General features: G+C 36.5%; 1 protein-coding gene across 2 annotated transcripts in view; it reads left to right on the forward strand.

Annotated features, from left to right (window-relative positions):
- The window catches only part of LOC140140887 (uncharacterized), a 70,747-nt gene that overhangs the window by 11,187 nt on the left and 37,584 nt on the right, over positions 1-21,976 (forward strand). Inside the window, exons 3-7 of one of the 2 annotated variants that reach the window (XM_072162638.1) lie at positions 2,761-2,883; positions 4,364-4,423; positions 8,309-8,467; positions 10,992-11,090; positions 12,757-12,961. In XM_072162638.1, coding sequence (XP_072018739.1) covers positions 2,761-2,883; positions 4,364-4,423; positions 8,309-8,467; positions 10,992-11,090; positions 12,757-12,961 — 646 coding nt within the window. The remainder of the gene's footprint in view (positions 1-2,760; positions 2,884-4,363; positions 4,424-8,308; positions 8,468-10,991; positions 11,091-12,756; positions 12,962-21,976) is intronic. The other variant, XM_072162639.1, reaches the window with a different exon arrangement.

Below are 21,976 nucleotides of genomic sequence, written 5' to 3' on the forward strand. Positions count from 1 at the left end.
CAGTTTTTTGATGATTTCATCAGAAATATACCGATTTGGAACTCTCAATTTCAATATGTTTATGAGAGCTTTCATCTGATCCAAAATCAGCATTTTGATGAGGTAAAGTAGATTTACAAAATTGCCTTTTTCACATGTTTTTTTTTTTCAATATTTCAAAAAGAGACGAATTTCAAAAAGTTTTAAAACTTCTCATTATGATATTTAAATTGACCAGTCAGCAGTGTTGGAGGACTCGTGACTCGGACTCGGACTCGGACTCGGACTTGGACTCGGAAGCTAAGGACTTGGACTCGGACTCGGACTCGGACCCTGAGGACTCGGGGACTCGGCCGAGTCCTCCTCGAGTCCGCAAAATAAGGTCTTTTAGGTCTTTTATTTTTCGTTCATTGTAAACTTCTTATGCTTGATCAATGATCACATCACATGATTATAATTTAAGTAATTTTGAATGCAAATAAATTCAGTTTATAAAAGTACTACCAAAAAGCAAGAATGCTTTCAGTTATATCTTTAATTGGTTAAATGGATTTTAATCATAATCGTTCGTTTTGACATGACTGCTTTGTTAGACGCAAGTCTAGAATGTACATGAATTGAATAATAATACCTGATGGGGCACTCAAGTTAATTTTGGGTGTGCGGCGCCGAACTTTGTGAACTAAGAACCGATTTGGGGGCAAAATAGGGGCTTGATAAACTGAAATTTCAACATTTTTGTGAAGGTCTGTGAACTAAAATTTGGCCAAATTATAGATTTTGAACTAACAAATTCAAAATGAGTATCCAAATTTGATCTAAAGAGTTAGCTATATACAATTAGGCTCAATGAACTGGTGCATGATGCAAAAGCGGCCGGGTCTTAAGGAACTGCCGGAGAGCCTGAAAAAGGGACCCTTGACCGCACTACATACCCGTACCACCTTTACATGTGAGTAACCCCAACCCCCGGAATAATAGTGCATAGGCCTACAGCCAGATCCAACACCTCTTCGTTTGGCACCTGAGGTTTGGTAGTGACGTCATATTTTGAATGTTATAATAATTATATAATTATATTGCATGTTTTGCCTCTTTAAAACACAAGCCTAATAAGTTACTGTGAGTCTGTGATTATACTCTGTTTCCAAGGTATGCTACCTAAGGGGCTGAGCAAAAATTATGAGCCGGTGGGGGAAGCTAAAATTGAGGGTAAGAATATTTTTTGGCCGATCGATAGGGAGGGTGGAAGCAATTTTTGGCAAACCGAGAGGGGGGAACAAGCAATTTTTGGCACATATGGGGCACCTTTCAAATAAAACGCTCTAAAAAGGTTTAGAAACAGTACGGAAACGCTTACATATATGCAATTTTCCCTGCTCGCTACGCTAACAACATATATATCTAAACCATTTAACAGGCATGAGAATGATCATCCGAATTAAAAACCTGAAAAGTTTGAAAAAGCCTGAAAAAGTGCAAGAAATGAGGCTAAAAAGGCCAAAAACGGGCTGAAATTAAAAGAAAGTACGGAAATTTGGACCACAAAAATAGCAGGAAAATGATCATGCCTGATTAAGGTTTGTAAATTGGGATCCCAAAAAATGTCATGTGCAAAGGGGGGTGCAAAGATTTTTGGCAGGGCGGGAGTGGGGGGGTTCAAGAGATTTTTGGCAGGACGAGAGGGGATAAGCATTTTTTGCAATTTCACCCCTCCCCGGGCTCCGCATAATTATTGCACAGCTCCAAAACAATACCTGGCATGCTAGGTATGACTAGCAAATTATATATTTACAAGAATATAATATAGAACTAAAATTCTGGTTAAGTATAGGCCCACGTTGATAAAGTATTGGTGAAAACCCCGGGGCCTGAATTTGATACATAAGGACTCGGACTCGGACTCGAACATTGAGGACTCGGACTCGGACTCGGACTCGGACATCAGAAATTGGCAGGGACTCGGACTCGGACTTGGACTCGGACACCAAGGACTCGGACTCGGACTCGGACTCGGATGATGAGGACTCGACTACAACACTGCCAGTCAGTGTGCAATTCCTAAATGGGTGATCTATACATTATCTAAAATGATAGTCCAAACAAATCATCATCTACATCACACACTGTTGCTACCTTTTTATTGTTCTTATTATCATTGTTTTATTTCAATTCAAGATTTATTTAAAAATGCATATAGCACTCCTAAAGATGACGTCTCATAGCAGTGAGCTGCCATAAAGTATATTCTCCAAACCTTTTCCACATTTGAGACATTATTTGGAGTTACTAAGGACGTTTCTCCTCATAGTACTTGCATTAACTTTTTATTTCTCTTTCTTAAATTTTATATTCATAGATGCAAATTTCAACAGGTGGCTCCTTCTCTTCAGAATTTCTGCAATTTTGTTTAAATTCAACATTGAGTACAAAATTGCTGAGAAAAATGGTTTGATTGCCTTTTTTTCAAGTAACTTTTATATTATGTATATATCATGGCTAGATTGGTTAAGTGTGTGAGTATAATATGAATAATTTTTCTTGTTTGTCTTCTGTCTTTTTGTATGTTTTGTATGTGTGAGAGTGATCGTTGTCTTCGTCCATAGTCTTTGCCTCGTCTGTCTCTCTTTGTACCTGTTGCTCAAAAAGAATTTTGTTGGGAACTGATGGCTCATTATGTATGTCTTTTCTTCCTCCATCAGTTCCAAGCACAGGGAATAAAAAAAAAAAAAAAAAAGGATATTCTCCAGGTAATAATAAACCAAACATTTGTCTTTGCAGGAGCAGATAGCAAAGGAGAAAGAAAAGGAAAGGAAGAAAAAGAAGAAAAAGAAAGGAAAACAATTGAAACCAGCTTTAGACGATGATGACATTGATGGCAAAAGAGTACAGGAATTACAAGAGGTAATGCTGCTCTCCCAAGTTTACCCCCTGAAAACACGTTTCTGATTGGTTAATTACAGGATATTTTCATCTAAGTGACCAATTAAAATACAGCTTCTAAAATATTTAAGCTTTTCCCCTCATCATCCCTACCACTATTCTTACCATAGTACTGATTGGTTTAAAGAACCACTAACAGTATTTTTGTAACCAATCAGTAGGTAGTACTCATGGGGTTAAGCCTCTTCAGCCTTACCAACATTCTTCCCATGTTGCTGATTGGCTCAATAAATCCATTATAATCTTCTTGTAACCAATCAACAGGTAGTACTCATGGGGTTAAGCCTCTTCAGCCCTACCACCATTCTTACCATGGTGCTGATTGGCGCAAAGAATTATTATTCTTAACCAATCACCAGGTAGTACTTATATGGGGTTAAACAAATATCAATTATTTTAGTTTATTCCACATCTGCAGTTATACATTCATTATTGTGATCACTGTTTAATTCTGTTTTTAAAGGGTTCTCAAGCGTGTGCTGCATTGGCTTAGCGTGGTTTCTTACATATGTACATATGCGGCATGTTGATCGCGCGCGTAAAAGTATGTACACACACCAAGTAACGCTAAGCTAACACAGAACACACTGAACTTCAAAGCTAGTGCCAGTGACTGGAGGTAGATATAGACTATACAGCTAATAGTATACAAAATGGTTCGCTTGGAACTATTTTCCCAAGGTACTGGCTAAGGTCCTATCACCCCAAGGTGAGGGGTGATAGAACTGTAGCCAGTACGGAGGGGAAAACAGTGCCCTATTTTCCCAATATAAACCATGTAGTATTTGTTTTATTACACCAAACTTTGGCTATGGGGAGGAGGTTGTCATCACTAGGACACACAATTCTGTGATCGCACCGTTCACAGATTTTTCACGGGAAAAATGTCCCTTAGTGCATGTAGATAGGGGAAACTATCACACGGTAAATTAGGTCCTGTCATTTTCGACTGACCAATAAAATGGCATGATTTTCCCATGAATATTTATGAAGTGATAATTGTGACTTTTAAAGACTAACAGTCAACTTACCGTAGTTGTGTAAAGGGCCATACAGACTCTGCGTATTCAATGTAGAATATTTGATGTAACATGTCTTCATTATTTAATCTATTCCCATTCTATTTTCAGTAATGTTTAATTTCTAACTAATGTTTGATGCTGTAAAATCGATAATATTTTATGTCTAATGTCTGGTGGAAATATATATTATCGATTTATATCATCAAACATTCGTTAGAAGTTGTAAATTTACTGCAAAATAAAACCTTATTGGCAATTGAATAAAAACATTACAGGAAATAGAATGGGAATAGATAAAAATAATAAAGACATGTTACATCGAATATTCTACATCTACTAAAAACTCTGTAGTGGCCTTAACCCTAATATTTATCGATAAACGTATGATTATTTTCACGCATTCTTGGATCTTTGGATAGGCAATCATGTGGAGTGAGAACAAGAAAGAAGCATTTGAGAGACTTAAAACTCTCATGTTGGTAAGACTAAAGGAGTGACAGGTGACAGAGTATTGGGCTGTTCCATTTAAAATCCACACTACCCCTGTGGAAAATTTAGCAAAAGTCTTCTACAGAGGGAGTATGAGTTTCAAATAGAAGAGACAATTGGGTAACTTCCATTTGAAATACTCACTCCAGCTGTGGAAGATATAGGTAAAGCCATAATACACAGGGGGAGTATGGGTTTCAAAATGATTAATCCTGGCCAATTACATTTGAAAAACATACTCCCCCTGTGGAAGGTATTTCCAAAATCTTCCACAGGGGTAGTGTAGATTTCAACTGGAATAGCCCATTGCAGTGATTGCTGTTGTTTTAAGTCTTGTAGGAAGGGAGGCTTCACATGCACCTGAATGATGTATTTTTCTAACCTATTTCTCTGTAATCCTTTAAGGGGGTACTACACCCCTGGTCAATGTTGTGCCTATTTTTGCATGTTTCTCCAAAACTATAGCACATTGGTGACAAGTAAGATATGTATATTATAGGGGCAAGGACTACAACTACTGCACTGAAAATTCAGCAACTCAAGGCAAGTAGTTATTGATTTATTGATCAAATATTGGTTTTCCTCATTTTTGACTGTAACTCCACAACTGTTGTCTGTACCAAAATAAAATTCCCAGTGCAGTAGTTTTAGTCCTTGCCCCTATAATATACATCTTACTTGTTACCAATGCGCTATAATTTTTGAGAAAAATGAAAAAAAAGGCACAAAATTGGGCAGAGGTGTAGTACCCCCTTAAGTCCCTAGTAGGCAAATTTTGTTGTTCCCAAAACAAAATAATGGCCCATGGGTGGGGGAAAGTTCATTAAACTTAACATGGAGTCAAACTTCAAACTTCATCAAATTCTGTCGAAAACATTGCTTAAATATATTCCTCTGGTCATTAGGATTCACTGGGGTTTATCATTTCTCAGAGTATACAGGGTGTCCCAGAAAAATTACCGAGCAAATAAAATTGAACGTAAGTTGAGAAATAGGCATCGGAATCAAAAAGATTAAAATGTAGTGCATAGCTTATTTTGTTGTACATCACATACAAAACTTTTATTTGATTTGGTTGACTGGTTGCGAAGAAATGAACGATTACATAATGTGTGCATCAATTCAGTTCATTCCAAGTTTGATCAACAGACACTTTTTTCATACTCGCTCACCGCTGCCTAAAGTGTGTGTATCTCATTAAATTTACTCCATATTATCTATTTTATAATCGGACGGTGCTATGTTGTTCATGCATTCACTGAAGATGAATAACAGTTTGTCCATAAAACTTTGATTTCTGCAATTGGAAGCTTTCCAACTTCAATTCTTCATGTTGTGCAAATATGTTATATTTTAACTTTCCAAACAACATTTGAGACAAGAATAACAATGATCAAGTGCTTACAGCTTTACGTGTGATTTTTGATACCATGCAACATCATTACTGTTTAAGTTTTAAAAGATTTAAACTTTGCATTACAGTTTCTTGGAAATATTCCAAAAACATCAATGTGTGTGAGAAATTTTAAGCCAGCTCTAATTCTTTATGCAATAATTCTTTATGCAACATTAACGAAAAATATATATTTACAAGTACAGAGCATCATCTTATATGCAAGCTTTCAATTTTCAATATCATGCAGGTTTTCAAATTTGAACAAAACCTAATTAAACGTTTTGCAAGAAACAGATTGTTTAAAAAAACGAGGATTTCACAGAAGAAAATATGGAGCCCATTGACAGTTAACAACTAGTGTGCATTATGTTGAACGATCTTTCTTTCTTTCAAACTTGGAATGAAGTGAATTGACACAAGCGTTATGTAATCGCTCATTTCTTCGCGATCAGTCAACCGATTCCAGCGAAATTGGCGTATGAGATGCAGAATAGGATGGGCTACACGCTGATGTTTAGATTTTTGGATTCTGATGTCTATTTCTCGACTTACGTTTAAATTTGTTCGCCCGGTAATTTTTTCTGGGACACCCTGTAGTATATCACAGAGTATCATGTTTGAAAGGGCCCTGTTGTAGGCAGTCAACATTATGGGTACATTTTCACAGGAAAATGTTCTGGACACATGATCAATGCATATCAATGTGAGTGTAACCTCAAGCCTGATACCTGACCCCCTGACCCCCAGTGGTGACATCGCTATTCAAGTCTTGGTCATTTTTTAAAAATGTTGCACAAAAACTTTGATGCAGAGAATGATGCTGCTCAAACTCTGAGGGCTTGCCGGATCAATATCACCGCACTTCAAAACAGCAAACAAGCTTACAAGCCTTTCAGCTTGTCCTGAGCATTTTGCTTGAGCTTGGTCCCATCAGGACCCAAGTGTGTGTTCATCCAGAGCGAGTGGTAATCAAACAAACAAACGAGGAATAAGAGGAATAAGTCTTAATGTTGCTAGTAATATTGATTTTGAGTTGTTGATAAAACAAGTGATACATTTTTAAAGTGGTAAAATCACTCATAACTTTATAACCATAAATCCAATTTTAATAAAATTAAGGTTTGACACATACACTACAAGATTCTTATTGTGGCCACCTGCACAGGTACACCATTGCCACAGAGTACCTACACAGTATACCAATGCTGCTACTGCACATGACCAGGGACAGGCGATTTGCGCGAAAATAAATAGCAAATTGCGCGGAGATTGCGCGGAACTTGATTTCAGTGCAAATCATGTATCCCTGCCCATAGGAAAAAACTAGCCAATTGCGCGGAGATTGCGCGGAAAAAAAGTTCCGCGCAAATCGCCTGTCCCTGCACATGACCCACCAACAGTGGTACTGCACTGGTAGTACACTGGTACTCCCCTGGTACTGCACAGTACCTTGGTGATGGAGTACCTGTTCAGGCAGGCCCAATAGGAATCTTGTAGTGTACTTCAGCTTTAAGAAGTGTGAATGAATGAATGATGAACAAAAATAAGAACTGAACGTGTCACATAACTTAACTTAATTAAGCTCTTGCATGTTATGAATTATAATTAAGGATTTTGTTACCAAAGTCAGCAAGCTTAAGATGGACTCAATGTTGACTTCAACAACATCAATTCTTCCCTGCTATTTATGTTGATTTGCAAGTCCCAAGTCTTTGAAAGTGTTACAAAATGTAGGCCAGTGTGACATTATTTTTAGGCTTTAAATAGACCCAAATGTGACCATGTTTAGATGTTTATCAAGTTCACAAATCCACCAAGTCCTCATTCTTGTGTGCAAAATACTGCACAAGTGTTCGTAATTACTCTGCTGTGCGACACACATATTCTTATGCACAGGGTTCAGTTTTTCCTGGCAAAAACCAGTTTTTGCCAGAAAACTGGCAAAAACCTGTTATTGCCAGTTTTTGCCTGGTTTAAACTGGCAAAAATGGCAAAAACTTCTATATAGTCAACCAAATATTAAAAAGTAACACAGAAAGCTCATAAACAGTAACACACAACTTTTAATGACTCATTCAACATGTTTTGTCTCATCCAGTTCTTAAAATGAAAAAGTTTTGAATCTGATACGCCACATTTCAGTTAATGCACTAGAGAGCAATGAAAACCCATGCCTTTAAATATTTAATTTCTTAATATGTTACTTATAATTACAAAATCTGGCCTTGTTGCACTCAGGAAACTATTTTTGTAACTTAATTTAACTTGTTTTGAGATGAAAAAAGTGAACCATTTATCACTTTTTTAGTTTTTGTCATTTTTTCCGGAAAAACTGTTTTTTGCCAAGCGGTAAAAACTGCGATTAAAACCGACTGTGGTTTTTTCCCCTGCGGCAATAATGAGTATAGCCAAGGTAGATTGCCAAAATTATAATAGCTATTTAAGAATATCAGCAATTTTGCTTGTCTATTTAAAACAGCGCCATATGCGTGCAATGGATGATTTTACCAAGCTAAGAAACCATTACTACCATGAGTATAAGAATGTGTTGGATGCTAAAGTGATACAACAGAGGCGAGACATTCAGAAGAAATCAGATGAACTGAAGAGGAAGATAGAAATGAAAAGGTTGCAGGAGGTGAGCTAGCTATCATAATACTAATCACGGCGTGTCCGTCCGTCCGTTCGGGCGCTTTCGCGTTCGCGCAGTGCACATTCGCGTGCTCGCGTAGCACTATCGCGGGGTATCAAAGGGATTGTGCACGAAGTAAGCATCACAGCTACAAAACAAACAGAGTTGATTAAGTTAGGTCTTGATCATTGAGAGACGCATTTCATAGTAGTTTAAAAGGTCAGGGCAGGTATATGGGTAATGGGTGTTGGGTAATTAGAAATAGGCCTATCACAAGAACCGCCCGACCCGAGAACCGCGAAATCTAGTTTCATATAACTCCAGAGGATGATGATTTAAGTACTTCCCATCATGCATTGTTAAAGTGTTATCACCAGAGTTTCAACTGCCACTTAACTTTTCAAATCCCATTGAATTCTGTACAAAAGAAGTTGTTTTAAAATTCTATGTGTGTCATTAATACTTGGTCGATTTCAGAACAAAAGTAATGTGTTTATAAAGGATAATTCACACCTTCTGTAGATAACATAAAATGTGAAATCTACCAGCATATTGACTATTGTTTTCATTGTAAACGTAACTGTCCAAATTCTAATTTAATCATACACTACAAGTAGAGCAAACATAGTATCATGTTTGCTTGCACTGTACTGCTATACGCTGGCGAAGTTACGTAGTTAATCGGATTAACTACCATAGCAATAGGTCAAAACAATTTTGAACATATCGCGCTGCACTACAAGCAGGTTGAACTAATCACCTGTGTATGTCTGCAATCATAGATTGAATACAATACTGGTCTTTTCAAAGATACTAATCTTACAGGTGCTAGTGATCAGCATGATATGGTTCAATGCTGAGGTACCGCGTGAACGTATCAGTGCAGCGCGGTATATTTAAAAATTGTTTTGGCCTATTGCTATGGTAGTTAATCCGATTATTACGTAACTTCGCCAGCATATGCTAGCTGCAAGTTAGCCCATTGGGGTGTTGGGTAGTACGTACATAAATCATCATGATAAACTCATACAAAGATTCTTGTCATTCGATTGGCCAATTACTATTGAATAGTTTTGCTATTTTTATTAAAAGGCTATTGCACTCTACGGTGTGATTGCAATAGTTCATTGCACTTATGTGCAGCTACCATGGCAACACTGTCAAACGTGAGCATATACAGGGGTGTGAGAGTTCAGCTTTTTAACTAATTTCAGCTACTTTTATTGCCAAAATGTATGTGTTTTCTTTTATTTTCAGCCCATATTTGGCATTTTTACCCTTAATTTACGTTGTTTTTCAGCTATTTTAATAATTTTCCTATTTTTTGACAGGCCTCTCACACCCCTGCATATAGCACGACCACCTCGACTTGCAAATTGTAGGTATGGGTGTTACTCCTAAAATAAACGTTGTTTAGATATTTTAAAATTTATTTTGTTTTTATGATGATTAAAATAAAAAAATTAAATGGGAGTAAAGGATTTAGAGAATAAAAGATAGGATTTTGTCTTTTGCCTATCCAATATCATGTCATAATGGATGGGCTGGCCAATATTTTGAGTAGTGGATGCCGGCGCAGCCGGCATCCACTACGATATCCCTGACTAATATCACTATCAACTATTGTGAGATATTATACACCAGAAAACCAATCAAATTACGTGAATTCTTTACAAGACGCACCCATTGAATAAGAATTATATATATGAGTTATATTAAACAAATATTGAATGTTTTTATTTGTTCAATGGAAAGAATATTTTCATTTGGTGAAATATGAACTGTTCCATGGAACAGTCCATATTTCACCTGAGCATGAAAATATTCTTACCATTGTACTCATAAACATTCAACACCCACTTTAGCAAGAGTTATTTTGGGAAGGATGGATTTTTTTGAAAAATTAGACAATTTTTGTGCATCTTTTTGAATAGGTGGCCCTTTTTGGCACCAGGCAAAATTTGATGGATTTTGAGAGGGTAAATTGGTATTTATCATAAGTTCAACAATTGAATGATAATTGATATTTCAAAAGTGAATTTGCTTACTTGCTTAATTCGAGTGGTGTCCTCAAAATGTGATGGCTTTCCACAACTTCCTGTCCTCCATTGCTGTCTTGAAGTCTGCTGCCTCCAGTATAGTGTCATCTTCCAGAATGTCAATTTCATGTATTATTATTGTCAATGTAGGTCAGAGCAGGTCGGTCTTCCAGGTTTCCGCCTCCCATGCTTGGGCATGAACCATTTTTGATGCGGGCTCCTCACTTCTGGAACAGTGGCCAGCAAACCGGGTTCTTCTTTCCCTGATCTTGTGGCTTATTTTTGGAAGATCTCCATTATCGGTCTGCATTTGACATATTTTCCTTGCAATGCACAGTCAGAACAGTTCTTAGAAAAGTGAATTTGGAGATAATAATCCAGTCAAAATAAGAAATTAGTGAAAAAAATGTAGCACTGCTGCATATTGCATAGAGATTATTGTGGTGTTTTTTGTAAACTAATGAACTGTGACCTGCATTTTTGTTTTTTAGATTGAAGCAAGTCACCATGTGAAGAAAAGACTAGCCAAGTCAGCAGTAAATTTGGACAACACTTTCTTGAAAAACCTGCCAAAAACTAGGATGTATAAGGTACGAGCTATAAATTTGTCTAAATCGGCATTACAGTAAAATATATGACTAAACCATGTGTCATAAATGTTCAGAGTTATTTGTGCTATATTCTGATCAGCTTGTAACAGGTGGGACTCATAACATTGTAGATTGATATAGAATAGAGTACAAAGAGCTTGGCGCACCACCTACGCGAACCTCCCTTTGCGTATTGCTTGGCGGACGCATGCTTTTGTGATTTATGCAGGTATAAATTTGAACTCTATTCTCGCCTATTACAAACTAGTCATAGTAGTACATCACGCTTGGGGCAAGCAAATCGTGCAGTCATGATCATTTTTGATACAGATTTTTATGAAGTTTTCATGAAGTGTTTGAAACAAAGACTTGCCATTTTGGATTGTTATCGAGATTGTGTACATGTACCTTGGGTATTTATCATAAGTTCAACAATTGAATGATAATTAATGTCTTTAAAGCGTTACAAAGGTTTGCGCATATTCAAGTGCAGGAATTTAACATACGATGTAATATCCCCCAAGTAGATCTCCAGGCGGTGTTGTGTTGCACATTATATTAGAGGTTAATAACTGCACATCGGTTATTTGGGGGGCATTGTGAAAAAATCTAAACATTTTGCCTTTGGAACCAAGGAATATCCTGAGTGCCGCAGCCCTGAGGGGTATTCTGAGGTCCAAAGCAAAATGTTTAGATTTTTCACAATGCTCGACATATTACCGATGCAAAGTTATTAAGCTCATTCATAACCATCACTTTCATCTGTTTACTTTACAAAATAACACACAATTTTCCTCAAAATTAAACAATTTTTACGTTTTGCCTTTCCGATAATCGATCAGGCTAAAACAGGACAACCAATAACAGAAATACGAATCATAATCTGTGCAAATATGTTAGCGCGCAATCCAAATACGGTGACCAGCACTCTTTATTCGACACACAACACAGCGTGTGCGGTGGTTAATAATATTTACGCTGACTGCGTGGAGGTCCACTGTCGAATATTAGTAACCGTGCTCAACGTTTGCGTTTTGGCAAATAAATAAAAATGATTGGATTTTTAAATTGTTGTCAAAAAGTTATTGTAATTTTTGCCAAATATTTCATCAACACTTAAAGCCATATTGTAACATGTCAATAAAAATAGATTAGTTCTTCTTTTCCATGAAATATTTAGCTTTTACTGTCAAATATGTCCCCTTTTAATTTTTGAGCCAAACAACTGAGGTGTAGGAAATATTTGGAAACTACTACCAGCGCTGTTGTTGCCAATGCATGTCACTCCATCGTTTGTGCTACGGCACGGTCCTTTGATGTGTGTATGACAGTCATGCACATTCAACTAAAATTTCCATTGTAATAATTAATGTCCTCCAAAGCAAATGTTACAATATGACTTTATATAAGATAATGTTAAAAGAATATTTCCCAGAAGGTTTTTAAAATTATGAAAACATTTTATACCCTTTGTGTCATATTTCTTGATTGTCAAATAATGGCCTTACAGAGTAAGCTAAATGAAGGAAGGCAGGTTTACCTGCATATAAGTTATAGATATATTCTCCGGACAGAGTGCAGCAGAGTGATCCACACATCTTCCATTCCATAATTTATTTAACTTCCCTGCTTATACATCCTCCTTACTATATTTCTCGTTTATCAGATAATGGCCTTGCAAAGTAAACTAATGAAGGAAGGAAGGTTTACCTGCATAGAAGATATAGATACATTCTGGGACAGAGTACAGCAGAGTGATCCAGACATATTCCAGCAGATGTTTGATGCAGATGGAGGAGCAATAGATGATGATGAGGAGGATGGAGATGATGCAAGAAGCCAAGGAAGCCATCACAGTGCTGGCTCTGACGGTAAGACAATTCAGACCTGGAACTGATTGGAACACCACTTAGGCTAAAAGAAAAAAATGCTAGGTCTCAAAGCGCCTGCGCGCATTCGTTTTTCTTAGTTCAGCTGAAACAGCAAATTTTTTTTTTTTTGCAGTATTAAAAATCATGAAATTCTGAGAAATATTTTGAAGAAAATAGATTTGATACTCGCATCGGGCTCATCTTCTGAGATGTGCGAGCATGATTTTGCCTCTACAGTGCGTATGAAGCTGCCTTTTGGATGTACTCTTTATCACATGTTTTGTGAACAAGTGTAAATAACACCACCAGGGTTTAATTTACTTTGAAAAATTTGCATAGTAATTTTTAGCAAAAACATTTAGGTTGTGATATTAGCATGTTTATATTGTAACACATTTCTATAATTATTCTTATAGCAGATTCTCTGAAATGAGCATTTTGCTCTGCTACACCAGGTAAATTGAATGCGGAACACCACTGTCATTCCAGATCACTTCCAGGAAATTGTCAAAAACAACATATGATCAGGCCAGAAGCCAGGATATTTTTGCATGGGGTTCCCCAAAAATAATTGCTTACATGCAAAAAGTGGACTTTACCCTCTAAAAATGGGAGTTGTGGTGGCTATTTTGAACAGTTATCATGAAAAATTGGTTTGTTAAGGCCAAAAAAAAAAAAGGTTTGTCTCAAAGCTTACGAGTGGTTTGAATACAAATGCGAAATGTGATTCTTTTTTTTTTTTTTTAATTCCCGACTTGGTATTTTTATGGTATTTTGAGGAACAAAAATGGACTTTTACCGAATTTTTCCGGGAAAAAAATTTCTGCATTTCTTTTTTTTTTTCAAATCGCGATTTTGCAAAATTTTGCGCAAGCTTTGAGACAAACCTTTTTTTTTTTTTTTTTGCATATTTTTTGTCCCTTTCTAATTTGGACCTTCTTTGGTACATATTAAACATTTTACCCTGAAAAGGGAACTTTTTATTGATTTAGGAGGTGCGTCACACCCCGCCCACCACCCCCTGGCCGGTTCTGTGTTAGCATATGGTCTAGGAAACTGCATGGTCATATTCAACACTCTATGTTGAAGATCATACCTAGACAAAGACCTGGCGATCAAAAGGTTGTGACTGGGCTTGGAAATAAGCGCCGGACCAGGTGCTACTTTGTAGAAATATTGCCCCTGGTTCACAGTGTTTTACAGGGAACCAGGGGCTATTTTCAATGAACCAGGGGATATTCAATGGATGGGAAAATTTGTTGTGTACATTTTGAAATATGAAGTGCAGGACCTGGTTCACGGGGTTTTACAGGGAACCAGGGGCTATTTTCAATGAACCAGGGGCTAAATGGCCCCTGGCCCCCACTTATTTCCCAGCCTGGTTGTGACAATAATTTATTTCTATTGAAATTTGTAACCTCTGTAAAAACACGCAAATAAAATGACACATCACACATTTCTTTGACTTTTCAATATTTATTCAACAAAGAAATATGAAAACACAAACGCTATATGATAAGATTGAATTTCGTAAAGACTTTACTTGCTTATTTACCAAGAATGGGCTATTCCAGTTGAAATCCAACGTTCACTAATTTTTTTACATTTTTTTTTTGAGAGAGAGAGAGTAGTACCCTTTTTTCTCATTTTTTACTATTTTTTTAACATTTTGATATTTATAACACTCACTTTTATCACAGTTCAATATTTTTTTTTTATTTTTTTTTTTTTGAGAGAGAGATAATTGTTTTGGTGTATTTGCATATAATGTTTCTTATTACAAGGTATCAAAAAAAACTAACCAAAATAATACGAAATTGCAAAATCGTCCCGCTGTCAAAATTGAAAATACGCGCGGAGCAATTTGAAGAATTTAATGTTACATTGGTCCACAATTTGTGACACTTTCAAAGACTTGATAGAATGGGCTATTCCATTTGAAAAACGCACTACCCCTGTGGAAGAGTTTGGAAATATGTTCCACAGGGGGAGTATGAATTTCAAATGGAATAAACATATTAGGCAGCTCCATTTGAAACTCATACTGCCTCTGGACTGAAGATTCAGGAATCTTTCTCAGAGGATGTATGAAAATCAAATGGAACTGCCTAGTATTATAGTTCCATATGAATCACCATTACAGTAACCCCATTTGAAATTTATACTCCCTGTGTGGAAGATTAAGGTCATGTTTTCCATAATTAATTAGTTAAATTAATTAATCGATTGATTGATTGATTGAATAATTGATTAATTAATTAATATTACTTAATCAATTAATTATTAACTCATTAATTGATTAATTAATATAAGTAATAGCCTAAATAATAATTAATTAATTAATATAATTAATTTCTAATTAATTTAATTATAATTAATATTACAATTAATTAAATATAATTATGGAAGTTTAAGGTCATGTTTTCATTATTTAATTATGAATTAATTAATGTAATTAATAAATAAATATAATTAATTATTAATTAATTTAATTATAATTATAATTAATCAATTAATTTATTATAATTAATTAATTAATTCACATGGTGAACATATACACTTGCTTAAGATTTTGTCAACAAGTCATGCTTCAGGAGCACAATAGTATTGACATGGGCATCCACAAAGTGTGACCATAATGACCTTTGGATGACCTTTGACCTGTGACCTTGAATTGGTCATGTGACATTTGAGGCAAATCTGCAAATGGTCCTAGTGATCAAAATTTAGCTATGATGGCGCATCTGTTCATTGCCATTGAAGAAGAAAAATAATCCAGTAAAATTACTAAAACATACCTTTAGCCATATGTGCATTGGCTAAAGGAAAAATAGAAACCTTAGTGATTTACAGTGCGCTATGTACAAGGTCTCTGCACACTTAACAATACAAATATGTAATAGAATATATGGAGTCTTATATGATTATATCTTCAAGTTCTCTTAAAAATAATAAAACTTTCATGTAGAATTTCATGAGTTAGTAGTGCAACACTTCAGAATTTGGTGTTGATGCTGACAGTTGAGTTGCAGAATAGCGTGTAAATGCGAATATCCACAGCAGCCCAAGATATGGATCCTTGCGAGAATTGAGACAGCATGCTAAAAGAGGTCCATTCAAGTTCATAATAAGATGATGTTAAAATTGTTCTTGTAATTCTTGCAATCCGGGTTGATTTAGTATTTGAGCCGCAGAGAATTAAAGCGAGGTTAAAGATGCTTGTTTGTTGGAATGTGGTATATCGAAGACAAAAAATGTATATTCTTCAGTTCACACGAAGCCAGTAGAGTTTTAAGGGGATTGAAGAGTGTGTGGGGGTGTGTGTGCAGGGAGAGATAAAATATTATATTTATAACATACAGCAGTGAGGTTTACACACTTAAATATTGAAATATATGAACCGTCCATTTGTATTTTACCAACTGTAGAGGGCAGTGTTATCATATTATTATGGTTTACTCATACTTACAACTCAAGATAACTACAAATCATCCTTTATCAATATGTTTGACATCGTTTGAAGGTCATTTCAAGGTCATCAGGGTCATCAGAGGTCAAATCAAATAACCTAAGATTGTTGGATTTTCATGAAATTTAGTGAGACTGAACAGTTAATGAATGTCAAATTTGTTCAAGGTCATCAGAGGTCATTTGAGGTCAAATATGTAAAAATTGATATATTTTCATGAAAATTGGTAAACTATCAGCAATAAAAACAAATGATGAATTTTCATGAAATTGAAACCAGTATTTTGCAATGTCATTTCAAGGTCATCTCAGGTCAAATACGTAAATATTCTTGGATTTTGTCGAAATCCGATGGAAATGTCAATGTTTGGCTACAACACAACAGCCAATGGGAAAATAGGAAAAATAACGTAAACATTTATTGAATCATTTAGCTCATAATTCCGAAACAAATTTATGATCCATTTTGGCATGATGAAATCATTTCAGATTGTATATGCAGTGATTGATCTCAACTTTTTTCTGTGATTTAGCGGTTCTTTCGATTTCTGTTGAATAACAGGCCATAGAAATACCTTTGCCTTTCTGGGAACTTGAGCAAATGTCAGAGAGAAATGGTCTGAGAGTTTACAACTGTTTCTTTAACATCACTTGGGTCGTTTATGATTTTCCGGATACAAAAAAAAACACATTTGGATGCACTAATATGAGAATTTTAAACAAAGTTTAATTTAAAAATAGCAATTTGGGTGAAAATTTATTACATTTTACAAGTCATTTTAATTTATTTTTTGCCACTATTCAAGACTTTCTGGGAACTGTGTTCCCACATTCCTTCCCTTTTCTATGTCCTGTCCAACAATTTCCCTCATTGGCATGTTCTCAAGATTTTCTGGGATTTGTGTTCCTACATCCCTGCCCTTTTCTATGGCCTGTCCAGCAATTTCCCTCATTGGGATGTTCTCAATATTTTCTGGGAACTGTATTCCTACATTCCTTCCCTTTTCTATGTCCTGTCCAACAATTTCCCTCATTGGGATGTTCTCAATATTTTCTGGGAATTGTATTCCTACATTCCTGCCCTTTTCTATAGCATTTTCCCACATTGGGATGTTCTCTTCATGTCCTCCATGTTGGCACTTGTCAACTAGAAACCCAGCCAATGTATATAGAAATGGATTGAGGGTAGAATTGATTGGCAGCGCAAATGTTGCTATCCAGGCATAAGCCGTAGGGCTTACTTCAATCGCACCAGCCTGGACAAGAATCGATACTATCCCAATTGGTACCCAACAAAAGAAGTCTGTGAGGACAAGAAGAGACATTTTCCTAGCCATGCGTATTTCTTCCTTCACTGTTTCAGAGCGTCCAGAGGCTCTGCTTGTTTTTCTAGCAGTGATAAAAATGGCTGTATAACAGAAACCCACTAATATAAAACAGATAAAGTTGACACCAGTGAACATTGCAATGGATAGATACATGGACACCTTGGTATGGGCATATATATTATGTGATACATGGTCAGGCCTTGAGCGAGTGGAATTGATTGTAACTTTAACATCTGTGGTAATAGTGCTCTCATTATAATACTTTAACTTTGAAATGGGTAGTCCTGAACAAACCTCAGAAACTGCATAAATACTTGAATCTGTTTCTGATAATATATAAGAAGTGACACTTAGAGTAAATGCCACCAGCCACATAATGGCTGTTAATAAGCGGGCTAATTTTGTACCCATACGTTGGCTTCCAAATGGGTACTTTATCGCCAGAAAACGATCTATGCTTATCAGTGTTATAAAGAAAGCTGAAGCCTCACTGGATAGCACAGATAAGGCTCCAGCAAACCTGCACAACACACTTCTTCGCCAGGATTCAGAATTTAATGGGAAATAGTCTACATAATATGCATCTACTGAAAGCAAAATGATCAGGTATATGCACATTGCGAGATCAGATAGGGAGAGGTTTGTGATGAGAAGGAACTGGACCTTGTTACTTTGCCGTCTATTCTTGAATCGGGTGTAAAGAGCTGCAATATTTCCAATAATGCCAAAGATACTTATAAACCACATAACAGTGCGAAGGAATTCAAACGTCAACATACGTTTACATGTTAGGAATGGAGAAGGTGGCTCATCACTTATACATTGGGCAGGTGTTGCATAACAACATGTTGCAGCGCTGGTGACAAGCAAGTCAAGGCTTTCATGTAACCTTAAAAATACTTCACTGTGTATCCATAGCAGTGGGTTTACTCTCAAGTTAACTGTTTTTAAAGATGTACACTTTGATAGAAGTGGAATATGATCCAATTTATTTTCAGAAAGGTTTAAATACCTTACTTGAGTCAGGGTGCGGAAAATGTGTTCTGGAAGATAGTGGAGCTGGTTGTGATCAAGTTTCAGGTCCTGAAGCTCAGTTTGGTTTTGAAATGTGCCCGGATGGAGAAAGGATAGCTTGTTGTAGGATAACCAGAGTTTGCGTAGGTTCCTCAATGATCCAAAAGCATCAGGGGGTATGTCATGTAATGTATTGTTTTCCAGGTATAACACTATTAGACTTGTCAGACCTGCAAACACACCAGGCTGTATCTCATGTAATGCATTGTTGTACAGGTATAAATACTTCAAACTTGTCAGTCTTGCAAACACACCAGGCTGTATCTCATGTAATGCATTGTTTTCCAGGCGTAATCCAATCAGTCTTGTCAGTCCTGCAAACACACCAAGCTGTATCTCATGTAATGCATTGTTGTACAGGTGTAAATACTTCAAACTTGTCAGTTCTGCAAACACACCAGGCTGTATCTCATGTAATGCATTGTTGTACAGGTATAACGTCACCAGACGTGTCAGTTCTGCAAACACACCAGGCTGTATCTCATATAATGCATTGTTATGCAGGTGTAACCTCACCAGACGTGTCAGTCCTGCAAACAAACCAGGCTGTATCTCATGTAATGCATTGTTATACAGGTGTAAATACTTCAAACTTGTCAGTCTTGCAAACACACCAGGCTGTATCTCATGTAATGCATTGTTATACAGGTATAACACCTCAAGACTTGTCAGTCCTGCAAACACACCAAGCTGTATCTCATGTAATGCATTGTTGTACAGGTGTAAATACTTCAAACTTGTCAGTTCTGCAAACACACCAGGCTGTATCTCATGTAATGCATTGTTGTACAGGTATAACGTCACCAGACGTGTCAGTTCTGCAAACACACCAGGCTGTATCTCATATAATGCATTGTTATGCAGGTGTAACCTCACCAGACGTGTCAGTCCTGCAAACAAACCAGGCTGTATCTCATGTAATGCATTGTTATACAGGTGTAAATACTTCAAACTTGTCAGTCTTGCAAACACACCAGGCTGTATCTCATGTAATGCATTGTTATACAGGTGTAAATACTTCAAACTTGTCAGTTCTGCAAACACACCAGGCTGTATCTCATGTAATGCATTGTTGTACAGGTATAACGTCACCAGACGTGTCAGTTCTGCAAACACACCAGGCTGTATCTCATATAATGCATTGTTATGCAGGTGTAACCTCACCAGACGTGTCAGTCCTGCAAACAAACCAGGCTGTATCTCATGTAATGCATTCCAACTCAGATTCAATATTTGTAACCTGCTGCCAAACCTCACAAATGCCTGTGGTTGAATACTATGCAAAGAACTGTTACTCCAGTCCAGACCAATCACATCACCAGATGGATACAAAACAGTAATCTTAGACAAACTTCCATCAGTACAATTACTGATTATGGTGTCGACGTCATCCAAAGTACAGGTGCAATTAGATGGGCATTCCATTTGACATATTGTTTTCCAATACCAGCTTTTCCTCTCTCTGACACACTTTATTGTCTCATCCTGTCCATTCACAGTTATTTGTGTACTACATGAAAACAAAATCAAGTGTAACACCAATGCTATTCCCATATAGCATAGGAGTATACCAGGAATCCTGCAATAATAAGCCAGTCTAGCCATAGTGATGTTGTTAGCTCCGTTTCAAATCACAAAATGATCAGTTCATCCTGATTGCTTCTTCTGTTATAATAAGAGTGGAGGTGTAATATTTCAGAAATCAATCAATTACCAGATGATACCGTACATGATACATGCATTTCTCCTCGGTAATCGGTAGTACTTGAAAACAGTGGGTTGAGGGCAGCATACTTGTATATATCATGGTCTATCTGTATATTGAGGAATGGATTTCTGGTATATTGGTGTGCAGGATTACACAGGTGTTTTTTTTTTCCATTTAAGCCAAAATAATGAAGTAAAATGAAAGAAAACCCTGTTACTATATTTGTCGCTTAACTGTGAAGTTCTATAGGGGATTTAATATCGTAAATATTCAGGGTCATTATTTCTCAATTCACCCAATGGGAAACACCTCACCCTCTTCAAATTTGTTCAAAATTGGTATACAGGGTGATTTTGGGTGGCAAAGCTCAAATTTCAAATTTTAGCTTAATCGGACCTACGGTTTTCGCGCTTTGCCCCGCCCATTTTTAAAAAAAAAAAAAAAAAATGGCGCGCCCATCAATATTGTCGCGACCATATCTCCGTAACTGTAGGTCCTACTGAGCTGAAATTGGTGTCATTTTTTAGCTAATCTCTCAAAGAATCCAAATCTGCTATCATTTAGTATGTAGGAGTAAGAAAAATTCTTGACCTTTTTCATGTACTTTGACCTTGAATTTGACCTTGTTGCTTACGTGACCCTGGAGGAATTTGTGTTGAATTATACCCCCATATGTTGTCTACAAAATATGAAAAAAAATTGGAGGGCAATATTTTTTTGTTTTCTTGCTAGGCTTTCACAAAGCAAGCATGTAGGTGAAAACATATGTATTTAATGCATGCACATATAGGCCTATATACAATTGGCTTATATTATAATAGTATCATGTGTACAGTATACTGAGCCTACATGCAAAATTACAGTTTTTCAACCACATGCTTGCTCTATGAAAGGCTAGCAAGAAAACAAAAAATATTACCCCTCCAATTTTTTGATATTATGTAGACAACATATGGAGGTGTAATTCCAATGCTAATTCGCCTCGCGGTCACGTGGGCAACAAGGTCAAATTCAAGGTCAAAGTACAGAAAAAAAGGTCATATCTTTTCTCTTCCTTCTACACACTAAATGATAGTAGATTTGGATTCTTTGAGAGATTAGCTAAAAAATGACACCAATTTCAGCTCAGTAGCACCTACGGTTACGGAGATATGGTCGCGATAATATTGACGGGCGCCATTTTCGCCAAATCGCAAAAAAAGGGCGGTTATAGCTCAAAAACCGTGACGTCCGATTAAACTAAAATTTGAAATTTGAGCTTTTGCCAGCCAAAATCACCCTGTATATCAATTTTGAACAAATTTGAAGGGGGTGAGGTGTAAAATCATATTTTTTTGGGTGATTTGAGAAGCGTGTTGGGTAATTAGAGATCGGCCTATCACGAGAACCGCCCAACCCGAGAACCGCGAAATCTAGTTACTTATAAAATTGATAATA

Source organism: Amphiura filiformis, chromosome 19 (genome assembly GCF_039555335.1).
Source record: "Amphiura filiformis chromosome 19, Afil_fr2py, whole genome shotgun sequence".
Classification (NCBI taxonomy): Eukaryota; Metazoa; Echinodermata; class Ophiuroidea; order Amphilepidida; family Amphiuridae; genus Amphiura; species Amphiura filiformis.